At 38.8% G+C, this 13327-nt stretch overlaps 1 protein-coding gene across 6 annotated transcripts in view; it reads left to right on the top strand.

Moving 5' to 3' along the window:
* Window positions 1–13327, top strand: part of PIK3CB (phosphatidylinositol-4,5-bisphosphate 3-kinase catalytic subunit beta) — a 190269-nt gene that overhangs the window by 101695 nt on the left and 75247 nt on the right. For all 6 annotated transcript variants that reach the window (XM_030934615.1, XM_030934620.1, XM_010366748.2 and 3 more), the window contains 2 exons: window positions 1889–2059; window positions 2935–3012. In XM_030934615.1, the coding sequence (XP_030790475.1) occupies window positions 1889–2059; window positions 2935–3012 (249 nt within the window). The remainder of the gene's footprint in view (window positions 1–1888; window positions 2060–2934; window positions 3013–13327) is intronic.

Genomic DNA, 13327 nt, shown 5'->3' with positions numbered 1-13327 from the left:
GCTGCAGTTTATTAGCAGGTAACATGGTGTTACACCTCTTCTTAGGTTTCTGGTGTGGCCCTTAATTTTTGTGATTTAGTACATGTGAGGTCTAGGAGCAGTTATAACTTAGTGCACAGCTTTGGGAGTTGTGGTATTCCGATAGTAAGCTATTGATGTCTAGCCCATAAGAAGAAACAAGATGAAAAGTGCTTGGTGGGCAACCTAGAAGTACTGACTTTTCTTCATGTTCTGCCATCATTCAAGTAGATTCCTGCTTCTTTAACGTTTCTTTTTACCTTAAGAGGTGTAAAGGAGAATGTGTGTTTTACCAGCATTATCCTTTATTATTATAAAGAAAAACAGAAGCGTGTATGTGTTTTTGTGCAGGGTTAGACAGGAGATACCCTGTACAAAAGACAGACAGAGAGAAAGAATATACAGTGTAGGCAAAGGAATGTGAGAGAAATGGATCTTTCTTTTCTTTTCTTTTTTTTTTTTGAGATGGAGTCTTGCTCTGTCGCCCAGGCTGGAGCGCAGTGGCGCGATCTTGGCTCACTGCAAGCTCCGCCTCCTGGGTTCACGCCATTCTCCTGCCTCAGCCTCCCGAGTAGCTGGGATTACAAGCAGCGGCTGCCACCACGCCCAGCTAATTTTTTTGTATCTTTTAGTGGAGACGGGGTTTCACTATGTTAGCCAGGATAGTCCTGATCTCCTGACCACGTGATCTGCCTGCCTCGGCCTCCCAAAGTGCTGGGATTATAGGCGTGAGCCACCGCACCTGGCCAAAAAGGATCTTTCATAGTGAAAAGTTTTTGGATGAATATATTTATCATAATATCATATATAACTTCTGAGAGACATTCTGGAAGGTTTTTTTCTTTGATAAAAATGTATTTTTAATGGTTCTGAATTGAATTACAATACATTGAATCACACTCTAGATCTGTAGAGGACATTCATTCTTCTGAGGAATACATTGGATTCCTATTCACTTTGTTAGGAATCTTTGGTAATATGAATAATCACCCCTTTTCTTATATGCCTCTGGAGAGTCATTCTGGTTTTGTGGAAATAAAGTGGAACATCAAACTGGGATGATTGGTAGGTTTTTGCTGGGAAGATAGCTGGTAATACTTGCCTAGAACTCTGTGATGGAAAGGGGCCGTCTCAGGGATCGACAGAAAGTGTGAATCTGCCACATGCGAACCATACGTTCAGCTTTTCTAGGAAAGCTGAAAGTATGGCTGAAGTATGACTTTAGTGTTAGACAAGTGGGTTTAAATCTAGGTTTTACAGATACTAGGTGTGTAACCTAACCCTTCTGAGTTTCATTTCTTTAATATGTTAAGTGAGTGTAATGAGATTAGCTGTAACATACAATAATTGTCTAACTCAGTTCTTTAGGTACTTAGTGTTCAGTTAATGATAGCTGTTTTTTTGTATGGTGATTTTAAATTCTCATATTCTTAGGCTGGGCTTGGTGGCTCACACCTGTAATCCCAGCACTTTGGGAGGCCAAGGTAGGCAGATCACTTCAGCTCAGGAGTTCAATACCAGCCTGGGTAACATGGCAAAACCTCATCTCTACAAAAAATATAAAAATTAGCTGGGCATGGTGGTGTGTGCCTGTAGTCCCAGGTACTCCAGAGGCTGCGGTGGGAGGATCACTTTAGCCCAGGAGGTCGAGGCTGCGGTGAGCTGTGATCCTGTCACTGCACTCCAGCCTGGGCAACATAGACCCTGTCTCAAAAAAAAAAAAATTTTTTTTTTATATTCTTGATATTCAGCTGTGGTTTAAGACATACTTTCACAGTGCATTTGATATAGTGTTGTTCAGCTTCATTTTATTCTATTGATTTAGGTGTCGGCTTGAAAATCAATACCTTCCTCTTTCTTGCCCCTATAGTATATCCGAAACTGTGTAATGAACAGGACCCTGCCCCATTTTATACTTGTGGAATGCTGCAAGATCAAGAAAATGTATGAACAGGAAATGATTGCCATAGAGGCTGCCATAAATCGGAATTCATCTAACCTTCCTCTTCCATTACCACCAAAGAAAACGCGAATTATTTCTGTAAGTTTTATTTCTGAACCTTTAGTAACCCCAAAAGGTATGTGATTGTGTTAGTTTACATAAGTTTCACACATATTTCCTTTGCTCACTTCTCCTTCTGTGAAAACCAATGCATATTTGCCAAAAATTGATCACCATTTATTTAAAAATTATCTTTCTAGATACTATTATTTTTACTCAAGCTACAATTAAATGTAAATATGCTGTTTATACTTTTGGTGTTGCTTTTTGATGAAGAAAAATGTCATCAAATTAGAGATTTTGATTTAAATATAGGACTTCAATGAGTAATTGGAGACATTCTAATAGAAAAGTTAGATGTGCAGACATAATTGAATTAACCAGTATATTTCATTTCTATCAGCTTAACCATTGGTAGTGTTTTTGGTATAATTTGTCTGCCTTCTTAATACCGAATTATTTTAGTACTAAACATTTATGAAGGGCACTATTGTTTTTCAGAATGTAATATATTTGTATAAAGCAAATGTTAAATTTGTCTTTATTTGAACAGTTAACACTTAGTTACTCAGTCATCACAAATTGTATATTGAACTGCTCCTTGATGATGTTATTTCTATATTAATATAAATGGTCAACTCAATTTATAAAAAGCTTTTATTATTATTTGTTAATGCTTTTTAATTTAGTGATATCTCTTAGTATTAGTGGAATGCTGCCTATGTTTTGCCATGAAAGCCAAGTGCTAGGGGTTATAATGCTTAATGTAGTGCGTGTGACTTTTAGTTGTTAGTTTAGAACTCTATTTTCATAGTTTTGCCAGTAGACATTAGAACTGATGACAATTACATTGCTAGCATAGAATATTCATTTCTTTCATTAAAATAATTTGTATTTGTTTTATTCTTTTACAGCATGTTTGGGAAAATAACAACCCTTTCCAAATTGTCTTGGTTAAGGGAAATAAACTTAACACAGAGGAAACTGTAAAAGTAAGTACTCACTAAGATTTGAATTTGCCATCTGCTCCAGTGTTTGAATAACTCACTGATATGCTCAGTAATGTCACATTGGAGATTGAATTTTACCCATATTGGTCAATTACATGATGTAGAATATGGTAATTTATTATAAGACTATTGAGAATTTTTGTTCAAAATTTGAAAATTTCCTTTTAAAATTCAAAGACTTTTGAATCATTAGAGATCTACTGGAAAGATTGACATTATTTTTCTAGTATATATTACATATTTCTTCTGTGTATTATACAGAAGAAATATATAATATAGATGGGTGAGACTGTGAAGAAAGTTAAGAGAAATAATTCAAAGGTACAAAGATAGAGTTATCTTGGTTGAATGATTCTAGAGAGCTAATGTACAACCTGAAGACTATAGTTAATAATATTTTATACAGGAAATTTGCTAGGAGAGTAGATTTTAGGTACTCTTACCACTCCTCACTCAAAAAAACAAAGGTAACTGTATGTGATGATGGATATGTTAAATTTCAGCAAGTGAAATTTAAGCCAAAACTATAGATCTTATGTTTTTATGCAAGCTTACTCTCCTCTCTCAGCCTTGCCTAGAGCTGCACTGAACCCCTCTTTCAGTCTTTTTTTTTTTCTTTCCTTTTAAACTTGCTGAGCACAGAGAACATATAATGCCATTTCCTGTAAGAAAGTAGATTACTACATTATGGACCACAAGTTGTTAACACGTGGGGGTTTATTGCTCAATCCTATACATTTAAATAAAGGCTTAACAAAGCATTTTGTCTCAGAGTATAAAGCGTTTATTTTCCCTAATTTGCTGGGTTGGAAATTAAGTGAATAATTTTTGTGATCCAAGAAAAGATTTGGTTTGTTTGAAATGTTTGTTGCTGTGAAGATAAATTCAGGAGCCCTTTGCCAAAAATTATCAATATCTTGCTTTTGTACATGGGCATTAAAGATTTTGGGGGAGAGTAGAAGGTTGGTTACCACCTTTGGTGTTAGACAAGTGAGTGAGGCTGTGAAAAAAGTTGAGAGAAATAATTCAAAGGTACAAAGAGTTATCTTGGTTGAATAATTCTGGAGATCTAATATACAACATGAAGGCTACAGTTAATAATGTTGTATACAGGAAATTTGCTAGGAAAGTAGATTTTAGGTACTCTTACCACTCCTCAAAAAAGAAAGGTAACTGTGTGTGATAATGGATATGTTAATTTACTTGACCATGTAGCAAGCACTTTATTCTATATTAAACCATCATGTTGTACACCTTAAATATTTGCAGTCTTAGAAGAAGATTCTTTGAGTAGCTATCATTAAAATAAAGGCTTTGCTTTTATATCCTCTGCTAGATTTTTCTTTTTCTTTTTTTTTTTTTTTTTTTGAGATGGAGTCTCACTCTGTTGCCCAGGCTAGAGTACAGTGGCACGATCTCGGCTCACTGCAACCTCTGCCTCCCAGGTTCAAGTGATTCTTCTGCCTTAGCCTCCCTAGTAGCTGGGACTACAGGTGCATGCCATCACACCTGGCTAATTTTTGTATTTTTAGTAAGGACAGGGTTTCACCATATTGGCCAGGCTGGTCTCGAACTCCTAACCTCGTGATCTGCCTGCCGTGGCCTCCCCAAGTGCTGGGATTGCAAGTGTGAACCACTGCGTCTGGCCTAGATTTTTCTTTTTTTTTTTTTTCTTTTTTTTTTTTTTTTTAATTATACTTTAAGTTCTAGGGTACATGTGCATAACGTGCAGGTTTGTTACATATGTATATTTGTGCCATGTTGGTGTGCTGCACCCATCAACTCGTCAGCACCCATCAATTCATCATTTATATCAAGATTTTTCTTTTTAATGAGTGTGTTTATGACCAATTAACCTTTGTTTTCTGTTTTAGTGGTAATCCTGTTTTTAATTTAAATTTTTCAATTGCAAAAGTATAACATGAATAATTGTTGCAGTAAATGAAAAAGCGCAAATAGGCTGGGCATGGTAGCTCAGACCTGTAACCCTAGCACTTTGGGAGGCCTAGGCAGGCAGATCACTTGAGTCCAGGAGTTCGAGACCAGCCTGGGCAACATGGTGAAACCCCATCTCTACAAAAAATACAAAACTTAGCTGCGTGTGGTAGCACATGTCTGTAGTCCCAGCTATGAGGAAGGCTGAGGTGGGAGGATCGCTGGAGCCCGGGAGGTCGAGGCTGCCCTGAGCTGAGATTGTGCCACTGCATTCCACCCCGGTGACAGAGTGAGACCCAATCTCCCCCCAAAAAAAGAAAGGAAAAGAAAAAGTGCAAACATGATTAAGAAGAAAGTTACTGGTCTCTCCTTACCATCATAAGGGATTCAAAGTTAACAAACTTTTTGAATGCCCTCCAGGTTTATAAAAATATTTATAAACATATGATATGGGAATTAAAGGGGTTTTGGTTGTGTTTATTTCTGTGATTTGTCAAATGGTTTGTTTGTTAACAAAGGGATGATACTATATATATTGTTGTATAACTTGATTTATTCACTTTATAATACATGTTGGACAATCCTCTGGATTAGTAAATAGTAGACTTCCTTGAGGATTTTATTCTTTTTTTTTTTTTTTTTCCTGAGACGGAGTCTCGCTCTGTCGCCCAGGCTGGAGTGCAGTGGCCCGATCTTGGCTCACTGCGAGCTCGACCTCCCAGGTTCATGCCATTCTCCTGCCTCAGCCTCCCGAGTAGCTGGGACTGCAGGCGGCTGCCGCCATGCCTGGCTAATTTTTTGTATTTTTAGTAGAGATGGGGTTTCACTGTGGTCTCGATCTCCTGACCTCGTGATCCACCCGCCTCAGCCTCCCAAAGTGCTGGGATTACAGGCGTGAGCCACCGCGCCCGGCATTTTATTCTTTTTTTTTTTTTTTTAATTATTTATTTAGAGGACAGGGTATTTGTCACCCTCACTAGTGCAGTGGCGTGATCATAGCTCACTGTAACCTTCAACTCCTGGGCTCAAGCGATCCTCCTACCTCAGCTTCCCAAGTACGCCATCACTTCCAGCTAATTTTTATTTTTATTTCTACTTTTATAGAGATAGGGTCTTGCTATGTTGCCAGTGCTGGTCTTCAACTCCTGGCCTCAAGCAATCCTCCTGCTTTGGTCTCTCAAAGCACTGGAATTACAGGCACAAGCCACCATGCCAGACCAGAATTTAATTTTTAAAGGCAGAAATCACATGGAGTCAAATCTACCCACCAGTCATATGGAATATTATATATATATGGTTTTGTTTAGTAATTTATATGTATAGAATCTACATAGTAACAAATGGGAATTTCTACTTGTTCTTCCAATTTCCAGGTTATCGTATTTGTCTTCTGTAGATAATTTATCAGTTCTTTAATTTTTTTATGGTTGGTATTTCTCTGCAGCCCTTTATTTAATTTCTTCCTAAAAAATATCCAAGATAAATATCTTCATGCTTTATTTTTTTTTCAAGCATTATGCGTTACTCCTTTGTCAGTGGTCAGAAACCTAATAAAGTCATTGACATTTTATGTCCATGTGTTTTGCCACTTCTATCAGGTATCAAGCTTGATTGATTCTATTGTTTGCAGTTGTTATGTTCATGGAGAGGATTAATGGGCTTAATGACAGGTAGTATTTAATGTATGTACCTCATCCCACCGTACCTAGCACTGTCGTTCTCTTTTTCTTTCTTCTCCCCAGCAGGATTATATAGTTGAATTTGAGTACGTTAAATGTAATTATGACATGATTTTCCTTTAGATATATCTTGCTACACAGGTTAGGAGCTCGAGTAGAATGTTAAAGCAAAATCTGAAAAAAGGTGGCAGCTTTACATCTTTCTTTCCAAACTTTTTTCTTTCCTTTTTGCACTGGCTAAGACTCCCAGTACAATTTTAAATAGAAGTGATAAGGGCAAATGGGTTACTCAGGGTTCTCCAGAGAAACAGAGCCAATAGGATACAATATGTATATCTAGATCTATATTATCACATATAAATAAGCAAAAAATATAGAAGATTTATTATAAGAAATTGACTTATATGATTATGGAGGTGGGCAACTGGAGACCCAAGAGAGCCAGTGGTTGAGTTCCAGTCTGAATCTGAAAGCCTGAGAACCAGGAATGCCAGTGGGTGTAGTTCCCATCTGAAGGCTCGTAGGCTTGACACCAGGAAGAGCCAGTGTTTCATTTAAGAGTCCCTAGGCAGGAAAAAAAGCCAATGTCCCAGTTACAAGGCAGTCAAGCAGGAAGAATTCTGTCTTACTTGGGGAGGGTCAGTCTTTGTTTTCTTCAAGTATTTAGCCAGTTGAATGAGGCTAGCCTACATCAGGGAGGGCAATCAGCTTTACCCAGTCTACTGATTACAATGTTAATCACATCCAAAATCACCCAGAATGATGTTTAACCAAATATCTCATTAGTAACACCCAGAAAAATGTTTGACCAAATATCAGGGCACCCTGTGACCTCATCAAGTTGACATGTAAAATTAACCATTATAGTAGACTTTTTTCTTTTCTTTCTTTTTTTTTTTTTTGCCAAGACAGAGTCTCACTCTGTCACCCAGGCTGGAGTGCAGTGGCACAATCTCGGCTCACTGCAACCTCCGCCTCCCGAGTTCAAGTGATTCTCATGCCTCAGCATGCGGAATAGCTGGGATTATAGGTGCCTGCCACCACACCCAGCTAATTTTTGTATTTTTAGTAGAGACAGGGTTTCACCATGTTGGCCAGGATAGTCTCGAACTCCTGACCTCAGGTGATCTGCCCACCTCATCCTCCCAAAATGCTGGGATTACAGGTGTGAGCTACCACACCCGGCCTGACATCTTGATTTTGTTCTTTATCTTAAAGGACAGCATTCATTCAGTCTTTCAACTTTAATTATAATGTTGTTGTTTTCATAGATTCCCCTTATTCAAGAAATTCTCTTCCTAGTTTGCTGAAAATTTTTACCCTTTAAGAAAAAGTTGATTACTTTTTCTGCATTTTTTGAGATGATTTTTGATTTGTATATTTTAATCCATTGGTTTTCTTTTTGTTTTCTTTTTTTTTTTTTGAGGCGGAGTCTTGCTGTGTCGCCCAGGCTGGAGTGCAGTGGCGCAATCTCAGCTCACTGCAAGGTCCGCTCCTGGGTTCATGCCATTCTCCTGCCTCAGCCTGCCTCAGCCTCCTGAGTAGCTGGGACTATAGGCGCCCGCCACCACGCCTGGCTAATTTTTTTATTTTTTTTTAGTAGAGACGGGGTTTCACCGTGTTAGCCAAGATGGTCTTGATCTCCTGACCTTGTGATCCACCCGCCTCAGCCTCCCAAAGTGCTGGGATTACAGGCATGAGCCACCTCACCTGGCATCCATTGGTTTTCAAAAGTTGAAAGCAGTCTTACTTTTCTGAAATAATGTTCACTTGGTCAAGATGTGTTAGCCTTTTTATACATTATTAAATTTGAGTTATTAATATTTTATTATGGATTTTATTGTCTCTGCTCATAAGGAAAATTGAGGAACATTGATATGTTGTTGACTTGTAATGTCTTTCTTTGATTTTGGTATTAGAATAATGTCAGTCTTATTTAATGAGTTGAGAAGCCTTCCCCTGCTTTATTTTCTGAACAAGTTTACGTGGAACTGATATTATTTATTCCTTAAATATTTGATAGAACTTACTCCATGCCATCTGAGCCTTAAGTTTCCTTTTTTTTTTTTTTTTTTTTTTTTTTTTGGAGATGGAGTCCCGTTCTATTGCCCAGCCTGGAGTGCAGTGGCCAGATCTCAGCTCACTGCAAGCTCCGCCTCCCGGGTTTACACCATTCTCCTGCCTCAGCCTCCCGAGTAGCTGGGACTACAGGCGCCTGCCACCTCGCCCAGCTAGTTTTTTTTTCTTTGTATTTTTTTAGTAGGGATGGGGTTTCACCGTGTTAGCCAGGATGGTCTCGATCTCCTGACCTCATGATCCACCTGTCTCGGCCTCCCAAAGTGCTGGGATTACAGGCTTGAGCCACCGCACCCGGCCTAAGTTTTCTTTATGGGAAGATTTTTAATTAGAAATTCAATTTACAGCCAGGCATCGTGGCTCATGCCTGTACTCCCAGAACTTTGGGAGACTGAGATGGGTGGATCACCTGAGGTCAGGAGTTCGAGATCAACCTGACCAACCTGGTGAAACTGTCTCTACTGAAAATACAAAACTTAGCTGGGCATGGTGATGCATGCCTGTAATCCCAGCTACTTGGGATGCTGAGGCAGGAGAATCGCTTGAACCTGGGAGGCAGAGGTTGCGGTGAGCTGAGGTCACTCCATTGCACTCCAGCCTGGGCAGCAAGAGCGAAACTCCATCTCAAAAAAAAAAGAAAAAAAAAGAAAGAAAGAAATTCAAAAGTTATTTAATGGGTATGGTAGACAGATTTTCTGTTTCTTTTGTGTCAATTTTGGTAATTTTTGTCTTTCAGAGAATTTGTTTTGTTTTTGTTGTCTGGCATGAAGTTCATAGTAGTCCCTTATATTAGTTTTCTGTTGCTGGATAACAAAATACCATAAACTTAAAACAACATTTACTTACTAGCTCAGCAATCTAGGTATAGTTTGGCTACACTCCTTTTTGAAAGCTCTGAAAGAATCTGTTTCTGAACTGATTCAAGTTGTTGGCCCAGTTCTGTTCCAGTTCTGATTCAGGTTGTTGGCCCGGTTCTGATTGTAGGCCTGAGGTCTCCAATTCCCTGCTGGCTGTTGGCTGGGGTCTTCTCTCTGTAACTAGAGGCAGCTCTCAGATCTTTGCCCTGTGGCCCTAACTTTTAAGTCTGGAGAATTTCTCATGCATCAAATTTTCTCATGCTTTGACTCTTTTGCTAGGAAGAGCTGAGTGTCTTTTAAGGGTTCAACAAATAAATCAGGCTCACTGAGGATTATCTACCCTCCTTAACGCTGACAGTATCATATAGTATAACCTAATTACAGTAGTCTAATCCATCGTATTTGCAGTCTGAGAGATCATACAGGACACATGACTCTGTATGAGGTCTGTAACAGAAATCTCACGTGTTCAGTGTTGACTCACCACTCTGCCTCCCTGGCGCTTGAACGTCTTCCATCTCTGTGGGAGTGCTTGGAATTCTGTAGCATATAGCTTCCTGGTCAGTCTTTCCTCAGCCTTGTAGGGCTTTTTGTTTGTTTTTTGTTTTTGTTTTTTTAAAGACAGAGTCTTGCTCCGTCACCCAGGTTGGAGTGCAGTGGGTAAAACACAGCTCACTGCAACCTTGACTTCCTCGGCTCAAGAGACCCTCCTGCCTCAGACTCCTGTGTCTCTGGGACTATGGGCATGCACCATCACACCCAGCTAATTTTTTTTTTTTTTACTTTTTATAGAGACGAGATTTCACTGTGTTGTCCAGGTTGACCTCAAACTCCTCGCTCAAGTGATCCTTCTGCCTCAGCCTCCCAAAGTGCTGGGATTTCAGGCATGAGCCACCAAGACTGGCTAGCCTTGTAGTGTTTTCGTCTTTCATGTATGCATCTTAATTATATTAAAGGCATCTAAGAGTCAGGCATCTTCTGACTCTTAGAGACTGTATGAATTGCACCTTTTTTTCTCCTCTTTTTGTTTCTTTTCTCTCTTTTGCGTTGCCCCAGTCTCTGAACAGTATTGTGGCAATAGCAGCAGTGGTAGCAGTGACAGTGGCAGGAGCACTGGGGACAGGCAGAGCCTAAGACTCAGAGTTGAATGTCTGCTTCAATTATAGGAGTTGTGGACACCCTCCTAGTGTTTAGCATAGTGTTTAGCATAGTTGCAAGAAGTGTGGGTGAATAAAGCCTCAGCTTTCCAGTTGGGTAACAAGTAAAGTGGAGCCCCAGCCTACTAAAAAATACTTGGAACATTGCAGAGTGAGATAAGCTCAGGAAAGCAACTTCTTAAAGTTTTGTGTTTATAAGCTTATTTCTGAGCTGTGCATATGAGTATCTGCTCTTAACAGTCTACATGCTTTGAGAAGTGAACAGTGGCATATTCCATTACCCAAGTCTCAGACTGGTTAATGTGTAGTGCACACATGGGACAGATGCAAATAGCCCTACAAGAAGACTTGAAAACTGAACTGGTATCGGAACTGCAGCTCACAGAAGGCTCATGGAAACTTGAAACTGTTGAACCTAACTATGGTCCCCTAAAACAAAAATATCAACATTCTCCATAGGATATAAACAAGACCCAGTGTCTCATAACATAATAGACAAAATATCTGGAATACAATTCAAAATTAGTTGACACATAAAGAATGAGGAAAATCTGAAGTTGTGTGGACAATGATAGTTCAGTAAGCATCAGTGACAAGATGACACAGATGTTGGAATTATCTTACAAAAACATTAAAGCAGTTATGAAAATGCTATAACAACTAAGGACAAATACAATAGGAGGGACTGGAAAGGGAGAAAGTTTCAGCCATTAAATAGAAGATATAAGGAGGAATCAAATGGAAAATTCAGAACTAAAAAATATAATAACTGAAATTTAAAAATACACTGAATGGACCCAATAGCAGAATGGTAATGAGAAAGGAGAGGGTCAGTGAACTTAAAGATTAATCAATACAAATTTTCTAGTTTAAAAGAGTAAAATGGGAGAAAAATTTGATAGAGCCCCAGGAATCTGTGAGAAAATACCAGAAAGTCTAACATTTGTGCAATCTGACTTTGAGAAAAAGAAGAGCAAAAGTACAGTTCAGGAAGACTACTTAAGGAAATAATCACAGGAAACTAGATTATTGGCAAAGTCAGCAAAAGACAGAAACACAAATTCAAGAAGCCCAAGAGAAATACAAGTGCAGACATATCCTGTATCACACGTATCAGTCATACATCATAATTCCCCATAGCCTAGTTATATAGATCGCAGGACTCCTTATCTATTAAAGTGTATAACCCAAGGAAATTGTATCTTTGATCTTAAACATTAAAAAAAAATATTTAGGGAGTATAAATGCAGATTTCTTACATGCATATATTGCATAGTAGTGAAGTCTGGGCTTTTAGTGTATTCATCACCCAAATACTGAACGCTATGCCCAACAGGTAAATTTTCAACCCTCACACCCCAACCCCCTACTCCCCCACTTTCCCTGTATCTTCCTCTTTTTATCTTCTTTCAGTGCCTGGAACACTAAATATTTGTGTAATGAATGAATACATTTTAACATAACTGTCTCTAACATTTTATCCTTAGTTTAAGGTCACACAGTATTCTTCTCATAAGTCAGAACAAAGCTACCTTCTTACAAATTGTGACATAATAAAGAATATATGTTTGGTCTCCGCCCTGACTTTTGGCACAGAGCTCCTTAAGTCCCTTGTCATTTCCTGAGTGATAGGAGCATCTATTATTTTAATGGTTTGATCTAGTCTCAGTGTCCTGACAAAAGAGCTTTCAAGACCCATGGAATCTGGGTAATGATAGGAGTGTCTTTTTGTATACTGACAAGATGAATGGCAACTTAAAGCCCCTGGATAGTTTCAGGATGGAGCCGGTTGCCAGAGAAACCAACCACGTGAATAGAGGATTGGAACATTCAGCCCCACACCGGGACTTCTGGAATGGGGAGGGAGGATAGAGACTGACTTAACAGTGGCCAGTGACTTAATAACCATACCTACTTAATGGAGCCTCCATAAAAACCCTAAATAATGGGGTTTGCAGGGCTTTTGGGTTAGTGAATATATCCACATGCTGAGAGGATAGTGCAGTCAAATTCCATGGGGACAAGCTCCTGCACTTGGTACCCTTCTGGACCTTGAAGAACATATATATACCTTTTCATTTGGCTATTTATTTCTGTCCTTTGTAATATCCTGTATAATAAATGGATAAATGTGTTTCCCTGAGTTTTGTGAGCCATTAGAGCAAATTGAACCTGAGGAAGGCTTTTATGGGAACCCTCGATTGATCAGAAGTACAAATAATAACCTGGGATTTGCAATTGTCATCTGAATTGGAAGTCAGTCTTAGGGAACTAATGCCATAATCTGGTAGCATCTGCATTAAGTCCAGGTAGCATCAAATTGAATTGTAGGATACTCAATTGGTGTCCAGAGAGTTAGATAATTGGTTGTTGTAGGAAAAACCCTCACATTTGGTGTCTGAAGTGTATGAAGGTAGAAGAGACAGTTTTTCCCTTTTACAAATGATCAAGGCTGGGAAATTCCCAAAACATGAGAATTTCCACCCATTCATGCTACTGATCTTTTTTTGTGTCTAATATCTAAGGGCAAAAATGTAGTGGATTTTGGCCATATTGTGGAACAAGAAGGAAATTAAAATGTTGATGTGAAAAA

The sequence above is a fragment of the Rhinopithecus roxellana genome, chromosome 1 (assembly GCF_007565055.1).
Source record: "Rhinopithecus roxellana isolate Shanxi Qingling chromosome 1, ASM756505v1, whole genome shotgun sequence".
In the NCBI taxonomy this organism is placed as follows: Eukaryota; Metazoa; Chordata; class Mammalia; order Primates; family Cercopithecidae; genus Rhinopithecus; species Rhinopithecus roxellana.
The sequence above is the reverse complement of the archived record's forward strand: the minus strand, read 5'-3'. Positions and strand labels throughout refer to the sequence as shown.